This window comes from Physella acuta, unplaced genomic scaffold (assembly GCF_028476545.2).
Source record: "Physella acuta isolate Inbredline_101_S28 unplaced genomic scaffold, ASM2847654v3 ptg001147l, whole genome shotgun sequence".
NCBI classification, from domain to species: Eukaryota; Metazoa; Mollusca; class Gastropoda; family Physidae; genus Physella; species Physella acuta.
In genome coordinates this window covers 161,385-183,619 of record NW_026732664.1, presented here as the reverse complement: position 1 = coordinate 183,619, position 22,235 = coordinate 161,385, and the positions used below count along the sequence as shown (strand labels likewise).

Genomic DNA, 22,235 nt, shown 5'->3' with positions numbered 1-22,235 from the left:
TTAAAGTTTTTTTCTTTACATCTTAAATATGTTTCTTGCTGAAGGTCAACTCACTGACAGGGGATTGCTTTAGAAAACTTGACCCCACCAGTTTATAGATATGTATGTCTCAAAGACCTTACCAAAAATGAACAGTCAGTCCGTATAAAGGCATGTTTGACATGAGCCTGTGGCAAGAAAATTGGTCATTGTTATGTCAGCTTTTAATTCAGCATTATGTTTTCACCTAATGTTTTTCCCAAAGGAAAAGGCATAAGAGGAAGGGGTTTTAAGAGTTAGGTGCTTCTGTATATTTATGCTTGATCTCAGTATTATTTTCTATATTTTAGGTGGTTAAAACAGCAGCTGGTCCTAGAAATCCAGACTGCTTCCAAAAGTCCCCAAAGAAAGTGGTTATAGCTGAGCATGGCCAGATTGAGGCTGTCACTGTGGATGCTGAAGGTGATGCCAACTTTTTCTACTGCTCTCATTTGTCTTCCTTAGTCTTACTTCAACCACAACATTACCTGCTGTTCCTTTGTTTAGCATAATTCATATCTCAGCTCTCCCCCCCCCCTACTTTCCAAAGTTATGTGCTGTACTGAATTGTTTATCATTGTTGTACTAGGCATCCATATCATCTCAAGGAGTGGATCTCGTCTGTATTATTCTTACCACAACCTGAGCACTGGCAAAATGGACCACAACTGTCTGTTTCCAACTAGTGCTGATGCTTTCTTAGGGACCAAAGCCAGTGATGTTTGTCTTCAAACTTGTGGCATAGTAAGTGGCTAGGATTGACTTGTAGCATATCTCTTTAATCACTTAGCTTGTACATGTGCATCTTGTAAAAGGTGATGATCTAAAGTCTTACTCCTTATTTGTAGAAGCCAAGACAATTTAAGCTTAAAAGTTTCAATATTTATTACCACATCACATGACCGACATGTTTATTATCACAGCCACCACCTCATCATATGATCCACATGTTTACTATTACAGCCACCACCACATCACATGACCCACATGTTTACTATTACAGCCACCACCTCATCACATGACCCACATGTTTACTATTACAGCCACCACATCACATGACCCACATGTTTACTATTACAGCCACCACCTCATCACATGACCCACATGTTTACTATTACAGCCACCACATCACATGACCCACATGTTTACTATTACAGCCACCACCTCATCACATGACCCACATGTTTACTATTACAGCCACCACCTCGTCACATGACCCACATGTTTACTATTACAGCCACCACCTCATCACATGACCCACATGTTTACTATTACAGCCACCACCTCATCACATGACCCACATGTTTACTATTACAGCCACCACCTCATCACATGACCCACATGTTTACTATTACAGCCACCACCTCATCACATGACCCACATGTTTACTATTACAGCCACCACCTCATCACATGACCCACATGTTTACTATTACAGCCACCACCTCATCACATGACCCACATGTTTACTATTACAGCCACCACCTCATCACATGACCCACATGTTTACTATTACAGCCACCACATCACATGACCCACATGTTTACTATTACAGCCACCACCTCATCACATGACCCACATGTTTACTATTACAGCCACTACCTCATCACATGACCCATATGTTTACTATTACAGCCACCACCTCATCACATGACCCACATGTTTACTATTACAGCCACCACCTCATCACATGACCCACATGTTTACTATTACAGCCACTACCTCATCACATGACCCACATGTTTACTATTACAGCCACCACCTCATCACATGACCCACATGTTTACTATTACAGCCACCACCTCATCACATGACCCACATGTTTACTATTACAGCCACCACCTCATCACATGACCCACATGTTTACTATTACAGCCACCACCTCATCACATGACCCACATGTTTACTATTACAGCCACCACCTCATCACATGACCCACATGTTTACTATTACAGCCACTACCTCATCACATGACCCATATGTTTACTATTACAGCCACCACCTCATCACATGACCCACATGTTTACTATTACAGCCACCACCTCATCACATGACCCACATGTTTACTATTACAGCCACCACCTCATCACATGACCCACATGTTTACTATTACAGCCACCACCTCATCACATGACCCACATGTTTACTATTACAGCCACCACCTCATCACATGACCCACATGTTTACTATTACAGCCACCACCTCATCACATGACCCACATGTTTACTATTACAGCCACCACCTCATCACATGACCCACATGTTTACTATTACAGCCACCACCTCATCACATGACCCACATGTTTACTATTACAGCCACCACCTCATCACATGACCCACATGTTTACTATTACAGCCACCACCTCATCACATGACCCACATGTTTACTATTACAGCCACCACCTCATCACATGACCTACATGTTTACTATTACAGCCACCACCTCATCACATGACCCACATGTTTACTATTACAGCCACCACCTCATCACATGATCTACATGTTTACTATTACAGCCACCACCTCATCACATGACCCACATGTTTACTATTACAGCCACCACCACATCACATGACCCACATGTTTACTATTACAGCCACTACCTCATCACATGACCTACATGTTTACTATTACAGCCACCACCTCATCACATGACCCACATGTTTACTATTACAGCCACCACCTCATCACATGACCCACATGTTTACTATTACAGCCACCACCTCATCACATGACCCACATGTTTACTATTACAGCCACCACCTCATCACATGACCCACATGTTTACTATTACAGCCACCACCTCATCACATGACCCACATGTTTACTATTACAGCCACCACCTCATCACATGACCCACATGTTTACTATTACAGCCACCACCTCATCACATGACCTACATGTTTACTATTACAGCCACCACCTCATCACATGACCCACATGTTTACTATTACAGCCACCACCTCATCACATGACCCACATGTTTACTATTACAGCCACCACCTCATCACATGACCCACATGTTTACTATTACAGCCACCACCTCATCACATGACCCACATGTTTACTATTACAGCCACCACCTCATCACATGACCCACATGTTTACTATTACAGCCACCACCTCATCACATGACCCACATGTTTACTATTACAGCCACCACCTCATCACATGACCCACATGTTTACTATTACAGCCACCACCTCATCACATGACCCACATGTTTACTATTACAGCCACCACCTCATCACATGACCCACATGTTTACTATTACAGCCACCACCTCATCACATGACCCACATGTTTACTATTACAGCCACCACCTCATCACATGACCCACATGTTTACTATTACAGCCACCACCTCATCACATGACCCATATGTTTACTATTACAGCCACCACCTCATCACATGACCCACATGTTTACTATTACAGCCACCACCTCATCACATGACCCACATGTTTACTATTACAGCCACCACCTCATCACATGACCCACATGTTTACTATTACAGCCACCACCTCATCACATGACCCACATGTTTACTATTACAGCCACCACCTCATCACATGACCCACATGTTTACTATTACAGCCACCACCTCATCACATGACCCACATGTTTACTATTACAGCCACCACCTCATCACATGACCCATATGTTTACTATTACAGCCACCACCTCATCACATGACCCACATGTTTACTATTACAGCCACCACCTCAAGCCTCTCTAGTCCTATGTGATGGCAATGGTGCCATCTATCCATTGGCCAAAGACTGCAATGAAAATATCAGGGACCCCATATGGCTGGACCTGCCCCCTGTCACTTCAGTGGCCATTAAAGTACAGAAACTTCCTAGCCTGGCTGCAGTAGGCAAGGAATCTGCTCTCATCATGGCATTCACTGTCAAGGTTAGATTCTTCAAGCTAGAAATATAATGCTGGTATAAAAGGGGGATTGTCAGGTTGGTGGAAAGTTGTCGAGGACTGAAATGTGTACAAGAGTACATGAGAATAATAGGACAAAAAATACATGGTGCCATTCAATGTTGAATTTATTTAACTTGTCCTTAACATTTGGGTGGTATTAAGGCTGTAAGAAAGTACAAAAATCTCAATCACCATTTTTAGCTGCACTTATAATTGAAGGAAAAAAGAACAACTTTTTAATACTTTTCCTGCTGGATGTTATGGCAGAAGAGCTGTCATAAAACTTTTTAAAAAGAATGTTGCCATGCTTAAACATACAATATGAAGAGAAACAGAAATAAAATGTAGAAACCAAATAGTCCATTACCTAATTATGAATGTTTTCAATCTTCAGCAATACAATGTAGAGATTCTGACACTTGTGTCAGGTTCTCAGTTTATTATGTAAAACTAGGCATGGAATAAAAGTGAGCACTTGTCTATCTACAGCATCAGTCTCTGATTCCACATATTATAAGAGCAGACTTGAACAAGGTCAAGGCTGTTGTAGCCAGCTTAGAGGAAGAATCAAGTAAGTAATCAATGTATTGTTTTGTCATTTTAAAACAATTTTTATTTTAGAAAAAAGGATTTGAAATTAAATATTGTGTTTTGATAACTTTTTGTTTTAAACTCTAGAAGAAGGCAGCACTTGTCCAAAGTTTGGAGAAGTTTTAAAGGAACATTGTGATGGCAACAGAAATATTTTACATATGTGTGTTGCCTCCTGTATACCACAGTCTAACAAAGAATGTGATAATGGTAAGGCCATGTTAATTTTGTCCCAGTTAAAAGTTCTAGAAAGTTTTCAGTGATAACATCCTCTACAAAACTAAATGCTATATTTTGTCAACAGAGCCCCAGTTAGGTGCCAATTCCTTTAGCTGCACATTAGATGCTGTCACTAGTGCTGTGGATGCTATAGCCTCACTTCAGTCTAGGTCATCAGATGCCTCAGCTAGTAGAAAGTAGGAGTCTTATTATTTTTGTCTTATTTATTGCTAGCATGTGTGTTGGCACAGACTGTCTGAGAGCTATTGTACTAGATTTATCTCATACTAAGGATATATTCTACTCTGAATACAACTTACAATAGTGTGTTAACTTAGCATTAAACCAACCAATTTTTCAGCATGAGTGTGAGAGAGCTGATCAGACGCGCCTCCAATGCAGCAAGGGGAGTCAGTGGGTTGGAATCCAGAGATTTGGACAGGGAGGAGTCAGGACTTACAATGCAATGGTCTGACCCTCCGCCAAGCTATGACTCAACTCCTTCCTGTAGGTTTACTCAGTTTTATAAACCTACTTCACTAAGTTTATATAATGTAACATTTTGCTCAAGTTGCAAATGTTTCTATCATGTTAATGTCTAATATAGATATACTTAAATTTAAACAGAATTATGATAGTTGTATACTGACTTTGTGTGGGCATTGAACCCTATCTAATTTCCTATCAACACTGCTTGGCTATTATGTTTATTGACATTTTAAAATATCTCTGACAGTACTGTCCACAGCTGAGTGGTCATCTCGGCAGTCCAACACCCCAGCCTCAAGCAGTATAGGTGGGTTGGTGGGGGGACCCTCAGGCCTGTCAGGGTCAGAGTTCAGCAATGTGCTAGTGGCACCGGTCAAGATGGAGGACAAGGAGAGACGGGCCACTGCCCTACAAGTGCTGGACTTTATCCTGGAGTCTCCAATCTTCCAGCCGTATTTGTTTGAACTGCTCAGCTCCAAGTGAGTTTAGTCATCACGACTAACTTAAAAAAATCACTTTTCTCTATAGATCATCCTCTTTTATTTTAGTACATATAAACAATTTTTTGTCTTTATTATTGAAATGAAAGTAAGCATAAAAAGTGTATTTTATAACTAAAAAAATTGTTACCTATAGGAATGCTGAGGGATGCACACCATTTATGCAAGCAGTTTGTACCAGGGCCTACCCAGCAGCTCTGTCACTGCTGGAGGCTGCCATCAAAGTCAGGAACTCTAACCTGGGTCAGACTGAAGATGGGAGCTCAGAGACCAGAAAAACTGAGGTCCTGATGAACATGATCTACCCACCTGGCTCTAGCCTAGACAACTCACCCATGCATGTGCTCTGTGCTAATGACACTTGCAGCTTTACCTGGACTGGGGCTTATCATATCAACCAGGTACAACATTGATCAAACTCAATTACAATTGATGACCTTTATTGTGTATTCTTTAGTAACAAAGGATAGTTTTTATTTTATTTAAGCCAAAGTTAAAAGTGATACATTTTTGTTGAGCACCTCCATTTTTAAGATAATTATTTCATACTTGAATTGTATTCTAAGTGAACATAGTTAGGTTGAGATTCTGGTACTCCATCCTTTGTGTTTTAGGACATCTTTGAGTGTAAAACTTGTGGCTTGACTGGGACCCTGTGCTGCTGTACTGAGTGCGCTCGTGTGTGCCATAAGGGCCATGACTGCAAGCTGAAGAAGACCTCGCCCACTGCCTACTGTGACTGCTGGGAGAAGTGCAAGTGTAAGGCTCTAGTGGCCGGCGTCCAGGCCTCCAGGATCAACCTCCTGAACCGCCTGCTCATGCACACAGACTTGGTTTCCGCCCCCAACTCCAGGGGAGAGAACATTCTCTTGTTTCTGGTGCAGACGGTGGGCAGACAGTTGGTGGAGCAGAGGCAGTTCCAACCCAGCAGGATCAGGATCACTGCCAGCAGGAAGACTCAGGTGGCAGATATAGGTACGTTTAAAATCCTTGTGTAGCACTACATACAGGCATTTATACATAGGAAAGAAGATTTGTACCGCCAATCTTAGTTATGAAAGAAAAATGTGTACATAAATTTAAACAAAAAAAATAGATTGTAGCACACTGCAGTAATGTAAAACACTGACTAAACTGATCCACCCATTCACAGATGTAGAAGTCCCAGAGCATGACCTTGAGCCACCCAGATTTAGCAGACGGGCCCTGGAAAGGATCTTGAATGACTGGGCAGCTGTGAAGGCCATGCTGATCTCAGGATTGAAGCAGCCAGCAACTGGGTATGTCTTCCTTCTAGAACACTTTGTTATCTTTAGCCCTGTCACATCCTGTGCTATGGTCACATGTATGCTCTTGCTTGACTGCTGGCCATTATTTGAAAGGAAGCACCCAGTCAAAGGATGAAAACAAGTTGCGTATCCTATATATCCCAACTAGAACTAAATGTTCTCTTTTCTTGCACATGATTGTAGTGATGTGAGAATATTCTTGCACATAGATGGTAGTCATGTGACAGGCAAGACTTGCACTAAATTATCTCCCTCTCTGGTGTTAAGACAACACTGTCCATCTAACAGGGGCCCTGATGTTGTGTATGAGGAACAGATCTACCTGGAGAGCCAGAGTGGCACAGCTCGTTTGGACAAGTTCACTCACTGTCTCCTGGTCAAGTGCAACAACGAGGTAGGCAGGTTTCTCTAGCAACTCTGGTCAACAAGGCTTGTTGTACCCAGGGTTGGGGCTTTAAATATTCTGACCTGGGTTTGTCAGCTCCCATGGGTACCTGGCATGAGGGGGACATAAAAGCTGACCAGCTCCTTACTTGCTGTGGTCTCAATATAAATTTTTTTAAATTTGTCATTATCTAATAAAATACCACAAAACTTTCTTGAATCTTATTTTTCACAAAAATTGAGTAATTACATTTTTTAAAACAAAATATGAAGGTAGATCATTTCTATAATAGTATAAACTTGTGAGATTAAAGTGAGAAAGATGTGAAGTACTGCAATGTTTTCCTCAGATGTTGGACACCCTCCTTACAACTCTGATCAGAGAAATGCAGTGTGAGGGGATGCCAGCCAGGCGTGATGAGGCCAGACAGGTCAGCCGCAGATTTGTTCGCTCTGTGGCCAGAGTCTTTGTGGTCTTAAACATTGGAATGTTACCTGCCTCCAGCAAGAAAAGAAAGTGAGTAACTTGTCAGTTAACTGATGTCAGTGGTGTTTATCAGTGAATTTGTCATTGGATCAACAGTAAGAAATAAGGTTCTTGAGGGTTTTTTTTAGCCTTCACTTACATCCCTATACTTTGTAAAGTAATTTAGAGTAAGTTCGGCAACAAACATGAATAATAATACACCAATTCTAAATACAAACCTGCAGAGTTTAAATAAGGACCAATTTTCAACTATTATAAGTAGCAAATTACAACTGGTAAAGGAATCTGCTATAGCTATTCAGCGTCTATTCCCCTCCCTGTAATTTTTCAGGCTCCACTCACCTCCTTCTAATTTTTCAGCCTCCACTCACCTCCCTGCCAGCCACTGATGAAATGTAAGCGTGTGTTCCAAGCCCTGATCACCATTGCTATAGAAGAGCTGTGTCAGATGGCTGATGCTCTGATTGTCCCAGTGAGGATGGGCGTGGCCAGACCCACTGCTCCATTTGCCCTTGTCAGCATCAACTCTGATGCTGTTCAGGTAAAAAGGGCTTCAAGCTTCTTTTAAACTGATAAAATGTGTAGACTAATAGAAATCCCTTTCTCCATGACACAAGAACTTTTACTAAGTACTCAATTCCAATGAATTGACAAGAGTAAAATGTTTTCAGGGAAGTGAAGAGTTGTTTGTTATGGATCCCCTACCCCCAAGACCATCATCAGCTGACACAATAACCCAACGTATGCCTGTTGTAAATCATCGGTCCCTGCGACACAGATCACAGGCAACATCCCGACAGCCTGCTGATGATGAGCGCATGCCTGTTGATATTGAAGAGGTAGTTTCATCAATTTACTTTCCACTTTTTTTTTCACGTAAAATATTTATTCTTACACAATGAAAAAGATGTTATCCTATTTTCATATTTGAACAGTCTATGAAATTATTAAATGTCTCCCACTTGGTGGACCAGGTACTTAAGGCTAGTTACTCCTGGTTTTTTGTCTCACAACCTGTAGGTGGAGGTGGTAGAGAGTATGCAGGTGGAAGATGAACACAGTGACAGGGAGGACAGGGATGACCGCCAGTCTGAGCACTCTGACCATGACCTAGATCATGACCCAGAGCAGCCGCCACCAGATCCTGAAGATGGTGAGTTGACTATCAAAGAGCTGAATGTTTTCATGTCACTTGTATTTATCAAAGAGCTGAATGTTTTCATGTCACATGTATTGTCTTGATGTACCATGTGCTTGAATCTTGTGGGCTGTGATGTGAAATTATCTACCCCAGGTCCTGCTGAGAGTGACATGAGTCTGGTGATGTTGACTGAAGAATCTGACAGTGATAGTGAAAGTAGCCACAGCAACCAAGACAACGTCAGTGTGCAGAGGTCAGCTGTAACCATGGCAACAGCTGGATCAGATGCAGGTCAGTGTTATGAATACTTTAAGTGTTGTTTTAAAGCGCTATGTTTATCTTGTCTACTTGAAAATGTTTGAAGGTACCACAGAGATAATTGTTGTTGTATCACCTTAGGCCTGGGTAGTCTGGCTCACTTTTCTGAAGACTCAGGAGACTCATCCAACCAAGAAGACGACTACGAAAGTGAGGCAGGAGAAAGTGAGGAGAGGGACACGGATGAGTTTATCTACATGGATGAACAGCTTGAGAGGCCAACCACGGCTGGCCCAGGAGCACAAGGCCAGAGAACCTTGCAGGCTCCCCAGGCCATGCAATGGGCCATCAGACAGAGGGACCTGGTGACTACAACCTCGGCCTCCAGACCTCCCACAACCACCACCACCACCAGCACTGCAGGTTGGTCACGTTAACTTTCAACTGACCACAGGATGAAGTTCTTTTACAGTCTGATGGGCCAGTTTTGTTACTGGTCATGAAAAACTGCTACGGACTTTCTGATGGTCGTATATTCAACATAATTACTTCTTTTGAAAGTCATTTATGATTTTTTTTTAAGCTCTAAGATATTAATTTATGAAATGGCAAGGCCTAAGCGGTAGAGCTCTAGGCTACTAATCCCAAAGTGTTGAGTTCAAATCCGGGTCCAAATCAGTAGAATGTTTCTGAGTCCACCCAGCACTGATGGGTACCTAACTACTGTTAGGGAAAGTAAAGGCGGCTGGGCAAATTGCTGACTGTACCTTCCCTTCATATGCCGAGGTCAAGAAAAATATGAACTCTACTTCATCTTCCTAATAGATTGCTAGGTCTAAAGAAGATACTTTACTTCAAGATATTAATTTGCAATTTTTTGGAATCTTTATGCAATGTATGTATAAAAAAAATGTATAATGCTGTAAATCCATTGGTCCACTTTTTCAGGTGGCAACAGTCTAATCTACATTGATCCAACTACACTTAGACGATCTGTTCCTGTGGCACCACCCACTGTTACAAACCAAGACAGCCCAGTAACTATGGCAACCACTGCCAGCCAGCTGGCCAGGGCATTCAGCATCATGATAAGACAGATCACAGACTTGCTGAATGTGATGCCGTACTACCACGCATTGACCCCCAGCCTGCCCAGAGTACTAGAGGTGTCCCCGCAGGAGGAACACAACTTACAGGTAGGAAACACTTTAAGCAGGCTCTGTTTGGTGTGTAGATGTACTAGACATACTAAAGAATGTTGTTACCTCAACCCAGGCTCTGTTTGGTGTGTAGATGTACTAGACATACTAAAGAATGTTGTTACCTCAAGCTCTGTTTGATGTGTAGATGTACTAGACATACTAAAGAATGTTGTTACCTCAACCCAGGCTCTGTTTGGTGTGTAGATGTACTAGACATACTAAAGAATGTTGTTACCTCAACCCAGGCTCTGTTTGGTGTGTAGATGTACTAGACATACTAAAGAATGTTGTTACCTCAACCCAGGCTCTGTTTGGTGTGTAGATGTACTAGACATACTAAAGAATGTTGTTACCTCAACCCAGGCTCTGTTTGGTGTGTAGATGTACTAGACATACTAAAGAATGTTGTTACCTCAACCTAGGCTCTGTTTGGTGTGTAGGAGATGTACTAGACATACTAAAGAATGTTGTTACCTCAACCCAGGCTCTGTTTGGTGTGTAGATGTACTAGACATACTAAAGAATGTTGTTACCTCAACCTAGGCTCTGTTTGGTGTGTAGGAGATGTACTAGACATACTAAAGGATGTTGTTACCTCAACCCAGGCTCTGTTTGGTGTGTAGATGTACTAGACATACTAAAGAATGTTGTTACCTCAACCCAGGCTCTGTTTGGTGTGTAGATGTACTAGACATACTAAAGAATGTTGTTACCTCAACCTAGGCTCTGTTTGGTGTTTAGGAGATGTACTAGACATACTAAAGAATGTTGTTACCTCAACCCAGGCTCTGTTTGGTGTGTAGGAGATGTACTAGACATACTAAAGAATGTTGTTACCTCAACCTAGGCTCTGTTTGGTGTGTAGATGTACTAGACATACTAAAGAATGTTGTTACCTCAACCCAGGCTCTGTTTGGTGTGTAGATGTACTAGACATACTAAAGAATGTTGTTACCTCAACCTAGGCTCTGTTTGGTGTGTAGATGTACTAGACATACTAAAGAATGTTGTTACCTCAACCTAGGCTCTGTTTGGTGTGTAGATGTACTAGACATACTAAAGAATGTTGTTACCTCAACCCAGGCTCTGTTTGGTGTGTAGATGTACTAGACATACTAAAGAATGTTGTTACCTCAACCTAGGCTCTGTTTGGTGTGTAGATGTACTAGACATACTAAAGAATGTTGTTACCTCAACCTAGGCTCTGTTTGGTGTGTAGGAGATGTACTAGACATACTAAAGAATGTTGTTACCACAACCCAGGCTCTGTTTGGTGTGTAGATGTACTAGACATACTAAAGAATGTTGTTACCTCAACCTAGGCTCTGTTTGGTGTGTAGGAGATGTACTAGACATACTAAAGAATGTTGTTACCTCAACCCAGACTCTGTTTGGTGTGTAGATGTACTAGACATACTAAAGAATGTTGTTACCTCAACCCAGACTCTGGTGTGTAGATGTACTAGACATACTAAAGAATGTTGTTACCTCAACCCAGGCTCTGTTTGGTGTGTAGATGTACTAGACATACTAAAGAATGTTGTTACCTCAACCTAGGCTCTGTTTGGTGTGTAGGAGATGTACTAGACATACTAAAGAATGTTGTTGCCTCAACCCAGGCTCTGTTTGGTGTGTAGATGTACTAGACATACTAAAGAATGTTGTTACCTCAACCCAGGCTCTGTTTGGTGTGTAGATGTACTAGACATACTAAAGAATGTTGTTACCTCAACCCAGGCTCTGTTTGGTGTGTAGATGTACTAGACATACTAAAGAATGTTGTTACCTCAACCCAGGTTTACCTTGAACAACACCTGCGGCCTACCTGGCAGTGGCTTGTGGCAGTCATGGACTCAACAGAGGCACAGCTGCGATTTGGTTCAGCCCTCAGCAACAACAGCGACCCCTCTTGCCCACAGCATCCCTTACATGCAAGTTACACAAGGTCACAGAGAGAGCGTGCAGCGCCACCTAGAGAAGAAACCAGAACTCTACCAGTCATAGATCACAACAGGAGACGTTTGAGATTTGGCACCATTGGTGAGACTGCCTTGTGCTTCATAGCTAGGAAATATATATAAGCATTTTAAGGGTTGTATGAAATGTATCTTTTTAACAAGAAATTTGTTTTTATTATCAAATAAGTTTAGAAAGAAAATAATTTCTGATTTCAGCAACAAGCACTGATGGTAATTCAGCTCGTAGAGATTTTCTCAGTTACGCTCTTTCCCTGATGCGTAGCCACCATGATGAGCACTCGGACTCCTTGCCTGTAATGGACATCACAGCCCTCAAGCACATTGCCTATGTGTTTGATGCACTCATCTACTACATGAGGACAGCTCCAGACTCAGATGTTGAGGCTTTGAGGGATGGTGTGTCTGTCACATCATGGCAAGATGGGGAGGAAGGGGAAGAGGAGCATGATGAAGAACTGCCTGGCGCCTCCTCTTCTTCTGGCCTCAACATGGAGTCTGAAAGTTTAGATGGGGACAGTGATAGTGCCACCAGATTAGGGCGGCGACACCCCTTTTTCCAGAGGTCAGATTCAACCATTTTTATGGGGTGCCCGCCACCAGATCCCTTTCACACTCCTCTTGTTGAAGCCTTGCCTCTTGCTGATCAGCCGCACTTGCTGCAACCTAATGCACGCAGGGAGGATTATTTTGGTATTGCCAAATCAACTGTTGCTAAAACAGCTGAGGGATCATCACTAGCCATTGGTCAGCAGCTACCTTTAAGTCTTGCCCTGTCTATCAGACCAGATGATGAAAGGATTCAGCTAGCTCAGACAATAAGAAATGCCGCTTTCCAACCTATTTCAGCGGCACCGGTCAGCTCGACCAGCAGTACTGGCCGCACAAGTTTGGCCACCAGCACAAATCTGGTCTCATCTCGGATCAGCACAGGTGACCTGCGGTCATCAGACCTGTTTCCCCAGAGTGTTGCTGTCAACCTGTCATTGTCAGGGCCCAGCGCCAGCTTCAGCCATGAGGCAGTAGACAGCGCAGTGGGGATCCCCATTGAGCCAGCACCACCTTCATTCCAGTCAGCATTTATCTCTGCTTTAATTCCAGAGCCATCCAGCGGAGTCATCGTAGGAACCTCATCTCCAGCTTCCAGCTTTAGCCTGGCACATCCCCCTCTCATACCCTCAACTCCATCAACACCAGGTCAGCTTGCTCGAGCTAACTTGTCAGCTTTTTCAGAAATAGCCACAAGCCGCGAAAGGATGTCCACAGCAGTGACCGCAAGCATCAACAGCACTCCACTGGTCAGTTCCCTGCCCTCCTACCAGCTCCACCTTCACCAGGCAACAGCCTCCATGCCAGATGTCCCCCAGACCAGCGTCATCGTACACACAGCATCCACCCCCTCCTCCTCGCTAGCCACCACGCCAACTGCCCTGGTGGCCACCACTACAGCATCAAGTCAGCCCAGCCTGCTGACCCCCTCCACCAACCTGGTGACACTACCTGCCAGCTCTGCCACTGGGAGCAGACCACTGGTCAGTGAAGAGAATGAGGACAATCATCCACCTATCAGGCCTAAAATACATTTTGCATTCCTGGCATGGTCTCAGAACCAAGCGGCATCTGCGGCAAGTTCTACTTCATCACAAGGTGGGTGCTTTTGTTTCCATTGAAACCTTTGTTTAGATACTTGAAAAGATTCCATGATGCAGTAAAACATTTGTATTGTGTCAATATACCAGCAGCCACCAGCAGTCCAGCCAGTCAACACCCCCCTCATGAGCCTGTGGTCACACAGGCCACCACAGAACAACCCATGGAGAGTGTGGACTCCCAGACTACACCAGCCCACCCCGTCTCATTGGTGGCTGTCGTACCAACACCTGCACATTCTTCAGCTCTGCCAGCCATGTAAGTGCTACTCACACCTGTACTTTCACTGTTTATATCTAATGGTGATCAGTTGCTAAGTTGAATTGCGTCTAAGACTGAGAATAGCTGAGTAAAATAGCTATCAGTATGTGGTAGAATGAAATGTTGCAATAAATAAAGATTTCTAGATTTCCATGATGTCTAGACCACTGAATGCAATCAATGTTTGCTTCTATACAGTGTAACAGATAGCTCAGCTGGGCTAGAAAGTGCACCCATTGACTTGGTGGGGGCTAATGAAAATGTGTCCAACACAGTGGACATAGAAACCAGTGACCAGTCAGCTCACCAAGTCCCACCCCCACCTCCTGCACCTCCAGTCATCCTCCCCCCTCCTCCCATGTCCATGTCAGCTGTCAGGTGAGTCTTCTCTCCCTTGTGGAGTCCATTGTTGTAGTGCTGGTTGAGTTCCTTGAGAGCAGTTCTATTATTTTACTCAGCCTATTATTTTAAAACTTCTTCAAGTGTGAACATATGTTTTACTAATTAAATATGGAAATGTTTTGCATTGTAAAGACAATTATTATTAAGTGGTTGTGTTTTCTATGCTTAACACATCTACCTGCCACCGGTGACTATTTTTCTAGTCTCCAAATGAATTACTATCTAACCCTGTGACTATTTTTCTAGTCTCCAAATGAATTACTATCTAACCCTGTGACTATTTTTCTAGTCTCCAAATGAATTACCATCTAACCCTGTGAACTTTTGTCAGACACCAAGGTTCTGTCGGCCAGATAGTCTCACATGATATTTTACTGGGCCGCTGGCGACTATCTCTGGACCTGTTTGGCCGTGTCTTCTGTGATGATGTGGGGGCAGAGCCAGGCTCTGTGTTAACAGAGCTGGGAGGGTTTCCTGTTAAAGAGAGCAAGTTCCGCAGGGAAATGGAAAAATTGAGGAACTCACAACAAAGGGATTTGACTCTAGAGGTGCTCAATTGTTACTTTATATGTTTACTTTATTTATACAAGCTGCTAAATCAGTTAAAAACTATTTACCTTTAAAATTTTAATACTTTTATAATTTAAAAATAAATACTGTGTAAGAAGTGGTTTAAAAATTTCTAATAGTGATTTAAAACTGTTTGTTGAGCAGGTGGAAAGAGATCGCAATGCATTGCTGAGCCAGACCTTGAAACAGCTCAACACCTACTTCAACAGGCGCAACAACTCATCAGGTCCACCAATGTGTGTTCATAGAGTCAAAGTGACATTCAAGGATGAGCCAGGGGAGGGCAGTGGTGTAGCACGGAGTTTTTACACTGCTATAGCTCATGTAATTATTTATTTCTTGTCTTGTTTCTGTGTTGGTGAGAAAGTGATGCAAAAATAGGAAGAATGCGTGAGTTAATGTTTGATGTACAACATGTATCTCACTCCCTTCAGGCTGCCTTATCCCAAGAAAAACTGCCATCACTGGACTCAATACTTGTGGGAGGGAAAAGTCTTCAGTACACCAAGTCATTAGGTATTAGTAAGTTCCTTTCCTTATCAATTATTTCTATTGTTTTATTTCTTAATCTGATCTAGTTTTTGCTTATTACTTGTTGTTTATACAACACATGAGTAGATCTTGGGGTGATTAAAGAAAGTCTGGAAACATGGTATTTCTATTGAGTCAGCACATCTTTGTTATAAACATAATTTGTATGATATTTGATATCAATTGTTCTGTTAATTATTAATTCTGACTTAAGTCCTATGTGCCCTCATTCACCTGACTTAAGTCCTATGCGCCCTCATTCACCTGACTAAAGTCCTATGCGCCCTCATTCACCTGACTTAAGTCCTATGCTCCCTCATTCACCTGATTAAAGTCCTATGCGCCCTCATTCACCTGACTAAAGTCCTATGTGCCCTCATTCACCTGACTAAAGTCCTATGTGCCCTCATTCACCTGACTAAAGTCCTATGCATCCTCATTCACCTGACTAAAGTCCTATGCGCCCTCATTCACCTGACTAAAGTCCTATGTGCCCTCATTCACCTGACTAAAGTCCTATGTGCCCTCATTCACCTGACTAAAGTCCTATGCATCCTCATTCACCTGACTTAAGTCCTATGCGCCCTCATTCACCTGACTAAAGTCCTATGTGCCCTCATTCACCTGACTAAAGTCCTATGCATCCTCATTCACCTGACTTAAGTCCTATGCGCCCTCATTCACCTGACTAAAGTCCTATGCGCCCTCATTCACCTGACTTAAGTCCTATGCGCCCTCATTCACCTGACTAAAGTCCTATGTGCCCTCATTCACCTGTGAATTTTTCTGTGCGGCTGCCCAAACTATGTATAATATATTTATTGACGTGTAGTAACAGAAGTCTCATTGGTAAAGAGATTTTTGAAGATACCAGCTAAAGCGGGAAATAATAAATTTTATTTAAATTGTTTTCTTGTTCTATCACTAAAGGTTAATTTTCTACAATTTTTCTAAAATTAACCTTTTTTTTTTAAATTACAGGCAATATAATAAGTGAAATTAAATCTCTGCCATTGAATCTGGCTTTTTTTTATAATATAACTAATACAGTGAAATTGAAAAAGAACGTAGCTTGGAGACTAGTTTCAATTTTTATTTTTTTTCCCAAAATACATTTCTTAGAGAAATAGGAATAGAAGTAGCGTTTTGTTTTTCTGGTATTCCATAGATAAAGCAGTCAAAGAGTATGTGTTTGAGTTGTTTCAAAGCTACACATAAAAGGTTTACACTGAAATCTTTGTTAAATCTGGCCTACATTGCACGAAATTAAAGAAAATTGTTTATGCAATGTGGGCCCGTGTGCTTGATTTGAGATAGACTCAAACTTTGAAAGGTAAAATGAGAACTTGTTGACACCTGTTTTTGTATCAAGTTTCTCCCCCCTACACACCCCACTCTCCAGATCTGATCAACCGCCTGAGGTCACGTGACCGTGAGAGACAGAGGAGCACCATCAGACAGCGGAGTCGAGACAGGGAGATGCGGAGAACCTTGTCATATGACGCCCCACCATTCTACATGCCAACAGATGCCCCTCCAGGGAGCTCCACCAGTGGGGTGCCCAGCACTGAGAACCCTGACAGTGGGACAGAGGCCATCTCACAGTACAGGCGACAGCTGGGGGAGAGGCTTTACCCCAAAGTTCGTGCTCTCAGACCAGTAAGTAACAACAAAGTTCACACTTTCAGACCAGTAAGTAACAACAAAGTTCACACTTTCAGACCAGTAAGTAACAACAAAGTTCACACTTTCAGACCAGTAAGTAACAACAAAGTTCACACTTTCAGACCAGTAAGTAACAACAAAGTTCACACTTTCAGACCAGTAAGTAACAACAAAGTTCACACTTTCAGACCAGTAAGTAACAAATAAATCTAACACTTAAAGATTCTATTTGAATGTTCTGTGAAGCCTTGAGTATAGAATGTACTGTGAAGATTAAAGCCATGTGTATTTTTACAGGCCTTGGCTGCAAAGATAACTGGCATGCTTCTGGAGCTGTCACCTCCACAACTGGTCTTGTTGCTGGCATCAGATGAGAGCTTGAGACAAAGGGTGGATGAAGCTGTGGAGATTATCTCCTCACATGCTAGGTAAACTCACACACCTGATATAAACATACACCCCAACCTGATATAAACATACACCCCACACACCTAATATAAACATACACCCCACACGCCTGATATAAACATACACCCCACACACCTAATATAAAAATACACCTCACACACCTGATATAAACATACACCTCACACACCTAATATAAAAATACACCTCACACACCTGATATAAGCATACACCTCACACACCTAATATAAAAATACACCTCACACACCTGATATAAGCATACACCTCACACACCTGATATAAGCATACACCCCACACACCTAATATAAACAAACCCCTCACACACCTAATATAAACATACACCCCACACACCTGATATAAACATACACCCCACACACCTAATATAAACAAACCCCTCACACACCGAATATAAACATACACCCCACACGCCTGATATAAACATACACCTCACACACCTAATATAAACTTACACCTCACACACCTGATATAAACATACACCTCACACACCTGATATAAACATACACCTCACACACCTAATATAAACTTACACCTCACACACCTGATATAAACAAACCCCTCACACACCTAATATAAACTTACACCTCACACATCTTTCAACAAAAAATTCTGTCATTAGTTTGACAATTCTCCTCCCTAACAATATTCTTGAGGTCCCAATCTAGGGGGATATAACTCTTTAGAAATAAGTAAGCCCTTTGTTTAGTTATTCTTTAGATGTTTTTTATAACATCTCACACCTTAAAATACTTTGTTGACATAACTGGCATTTATAGTTTTTTTTTTTTTACCAACTTTAAATAATAAAGCAATGTTAGTTTTGTTAACACTGCTGGTATTTCTCCTTTAAATTTAAAAAGCTGACATGTTCTCTTGAAAAAGTATTCTCACTAAAAATATTGTGTTTAACAGAGAAATGAGCACAGACAGTTTCCTTGACCTTGACATCTTCAACCTGTCTGAGAAATCCAAGACGCCCCCATCAGCCTCCTCAGTGAGTGGGACTAGAGGAGAGGGCCTCAGCTGTGACCTGCTGATGGAAGAGGACATTGAGGACAACGCTCCATTGTTCTGGCAACCTGGCAAGCGAGGATACTACTCCCCCAGAATAGGAAAAGCTTCACCTGAAAGGCTAAATGCTTTTAGAAATATTGGAAGGTAAATGGATGTCATTTTCAAACACTAGTTCATAATAATATAATTATTAAGCACTTTTAATTACTCTTTAATACATAACTTATTTAAAAAAAAAATTTGCCAAACCAAGATAAAAGGACTGTTACTATACAACTAAAGACAATTTTTTTTTGTCTGCAGAGTTATATTTCTAAATTTTTTAAATAAATTTTTTTATTTTAAAAAATGTATATAAACTAAAATGTTTTGTTTGCTATGCACAGAATAATCGGGCTTTGTTTGCTTCAAAATGAGATCTGTCCAATGTTCTTCAACCGTCATGTTTTGAAATGTATTCTTGGACGTCGTATTGGCTGGCATGATCTGGCATTCTTTGACCCTGTGATGTATGAATCATTACGATCATTAGTGGAGGATGCAGAGACTAAAGATGCCCAGCTTATTTTCACTGCTTTAGATCTGAACTTTTGCGTGGAACTTGGCACTGAGGAGGTGATTTACTTTGTTTTACACTTTAGTTATACAAACTTGTTTATCTGAATGTGATGCCCTCAATATCACATGTCATCTGTGCATGTGAAACATGTTAGGTCCTACCAATGTTTGTTTCATGACCTGCCAATGTCTGTGTTTCATGACCTACTAATGTCTGTTTCATGACCTACTTATGTCTGTGTTTCATGACCTGCCAATGTCTGTGTTTCATGAGCTGCCAATGTCTGTGTTTCATGACCTGCCAATGTCTGTGTTTCATGACCTGACAATGTCTGTGTTTCATGACCTGACAATGTCTGTGCTTCATGACCTGACAATGTCTGTGTTTCATGACCTGACAATGTCTGTGTTTCATGACCTGACAATGTCTGTGTTTCATGACCTGACAATGTCTGTGCTTCATGACCTGACAATGTCTGTGTTTCATGACCTGACAATGTCTGTGTTTCATGACCGGACAATGTCTGTGTTTCATGACCTGACAATGTCTGTGTTTCATGACCTGACAATGTCTGTGCTTCATGACCTGACAATGTCTGTGTTTCATGACCTGACAATGTCTGTGTTTCATGACCTGACAATGTCTGTGTTTCATGACCTACTAATGTCTGTGTTTCATGACCTACCAATGTCTGTGTTTCATGACCTGACAATGTCTGTTTCAGGGTGGAGAGCCAGTGGAGTTGATCCCTGATGGAGCTGAGGTGGAGGTCTCAGCCCAGAATGTCCACAACTACGTGAGGAAATATGCTGAGCATCGCATGGTGGTTGTTGCTGAAAAGGCTTTGCGGGTATGTCATTGCAGTTCATTTAAAACAGTAAGATTTATCTGCTTGCTTTTGCCAATGTTGTACATTGTGCAAACTTGTGCTTGAATGTCCCCAGAACCTGCGCCTTGGTGTGTTTGATGTCATCCCTTCCAACTCTCTGGATGGTCTGACAGCTGAGGATCTCAGGCTGCTACTCAATGGTGTGGGAGACATCAATGTTCAAACCCTCATCAGCTACACCTCCTTCAATGATGAGTGTGGTAGGGATGGCTTGTTTTTCTCTAAATGTACTTGCCTCAAGTTTTTTTTTTTACATTAGTATAATGTGTGTTGAGTAGATTATCAGTGTAAGTCTTCATGTTAATATTTATAGTATCAGTATTAGGCTACACAGTATGATTACTTTTTAATTTTAATAAACACCACAACTAATTAAATAATGCAGTAGATTTATTTTTAGCACATTATATTTCTTGTCTTTTTATTTACTTCGGCATTGTATTAATTAGGAGAAATAAGATACAATTAATTTTGTTTTTGCACTTGACATGTGTTTATTTGCTGGTCTGGGTATCATAAGGTGGCAAATGGAGGTGGCGGTGGGCATTTGGTGGGGTGGTTATGTGTTATAATAGGTTATTATATGTTATTCTTACATCAATTTTTGGACCCGTCAAAACAGCCAGACAAATTAGCCCTTTCAAGGGCCAGCAACAAATAGATTCTGTCATTAAAATATGTCTGTCTGCAAAAAGGGTCACATTATTTTGGCTCCCAAAAACAAATAAAAGAGCTCATAGGACCCTTCCAGTAGGACTGTATCAATGCACCAGAGTTAGCTTAGCCAACAGCCCTAAATGGTAACACATTTGGCTCTAGGTTACCATATTATATCTTCTATTAGAAGCCTTAAAGTCTGGGGCTATTTTGACTGGGTCTTTTTATCAGAAGTTTGTGTATCAGAAGAGAATGTGGGAAAGGTGTGGATGGGCATGGTGGCATAGCACAGATGACTCTTTTCCAATGGTGAATCAAGTAGTCTAGTATACTACTAAAACTAACTGGGGTTTGATTTAAATTATTGATGATGGGGAAATGTAAATATTAATAAGAAAATATCAAATTTCAATGAAAGATGGTTATAAATCAAAGTAAAGGTTTATTCAGAAGTACAAAAACTACTTGAAGCTTTTCAGAACTGTTTTCTATTTATCAATTGTGTTTGTAAAGTATCATTTCTAATATTTGTATAGATGAGGTTTCTGTTTGAATTTGTTTTCTTTATTTGAAAGTTTTAGTTTAGTGTATGAAGTTTTGAGTTGAAATGTTCTCATCAGGTGAAAACTCTGAGAGGGTCCAGAGATTCAAGCGCTGGTTCTGGGCTGTTGTGGAGAAGATGAACAATTATGAGAGACAAGATTTGGTAGGTCAAGTTTCTCATCTTAGTTAGCCATTGTTGAGAGACAAGATTTGGTAGGTCAAGTTTCTCATCTTAGTTAGCCATTGTTGAGAGACAAGATTTGGTAGGTCAAGTTTCTCATCTTAGTTAGCCATTGTTGAGAGACAAGATTTGGTAGGTCAAGTTTCTCATCTTAGTTAGCCATTGTTGAGAGACAAGATTTGGTAGGTCAAGTTTCTCATCTTAGTTAGCCATTGTTGAGAGACAAGATTTGGTAGGTCAAGTTTCTCATCTTAGTTAGCCATTGTTGAGAGACAAGATTTGGTAGGTCAAGTTTCTCATCTTAGTTAGCCACTATGATTAGTTAGGCCTGGACTGAAGAAGTACAAGCTTGTTGACTGTATTTTCTAGAGGTCAAAGCTTT

At 41.5% G+C, this 22,235-nt stretch overlaps 1 protein-coding gene across 10 annotated transcripts in view; it reads left to right on the top strand.

Moving 5' to 3' along the window:
• Positions 1-22,235, top strand: part of LOC131956397 (E3 ubiquitin-protein ligase UBR5) — a 29,052-nt gene that overhangs the window by 5,809 nt on the left and 1,008 nt on the right. For 2 of the 10 annotated variants that reach the window (XM_059320813.1, XM_059320809.1), the window contains exons 16-48: positions 330-441; positions 608-762; positions 3,733-3,933; positions 4,441-4,522; positions 4,630-4,752; positions 4,847-4,958; positions 5,123-5,268; positions 5,510-5,729; positions 5,887-6,151; positions 6,365-6,725; positions 6,904-7,030; positions 7,328-7,433; positions 7,774-7,940; positions 8,271-8,451; positions 8,582-8,749; positions 8,931-9,063; positions 9,205-9,342; positions 9,451-9,732; positions 10,258-10,505; positions 12,308-12,551; positions 12,686-14,134; positions 14,227-14,395; positions 14,597-14,776; positions 15,132-15,348; positions 15,515-15,694; positions 15,805-15,886; positions 17,274-17,560; positions 17,864-17,994; positions 18,923-19,168; positions 19,411-19,639; positions 20,308-20,433; positions 20,528-20,672; positions 21,750-21,835. In XM_059320813.1, the coding sequence (XP_059176796.1) occupies positions 330-441; positions 608-762; positions 3,733-3,933; positions 4,441-4,522; positions 4,630-4,752; positions 4,847-4,958; positions 5,123-5,268; positions 5,510-5,729; positions 5,887-6,151; positions 6,365-6,725; positions 6,904-7,030; positions 7,328-7,433; positions 7,774-7,940; positions 8,271-8,451; positions 8,582-8,749; positions 8,931-9,063; positions 9,205-9,342; positions 9,451-9,732; positions 10,258-10,505; positions 12,308-12,551; positions 12,686-14,134; positions 14,227-14,395; positions 14,597-14,776; positions 15,132-15,348; positions 15,515-15,694; positions 15,805-15,886; positions 17,274-17,560; positions 17,864-17,994; positions 18,923-19,168; positions 19,411-19,639; positions 20,308-20,433; positions 20,528-20,672; positions 21,750-21,835 (7,098 nt within the window). Of the gene's footprint in view, positions 1-329; positions 442-607; positions 763-3,732; positions 3,934-4,440; positions 4,523-4,629; positions 4,753-4,846; positions 4,959-5,122; positions 5,269-5,497; positions 5,730-5,886; positions 6,152-6,364; positions 6,726-6,903; positions 7,031-7,306; positions 7,434-7,773; positions 7,941-8,270; positions 8,452-8,581; positions 8,750-8,930; positions 9,064-9,204; positions 9,343-9,450; positions 9,733-10,257; positions 10,506-12,307; positions 12,552-12,685; positions 14,135-14,226; positions 14,396-14,596; positions 14,777-15,131; positions 15,349-15,514; positions 15,695-15,804; positions 15,893-17,273; positions 17,561-17,863; positions 17,995-18,922; positions 19,169-19,410; positions 19,640-20,307; positions 20,434-20,527; positions 20,673-21,749; positions 21,836-22,235 lie in introns of all 10 variants that reach the window. The other 8 variants (XM_059320805.1, XM_059320803.1, XM_059320811.1 and 5 more) reach the window with 7 other exon arrangements.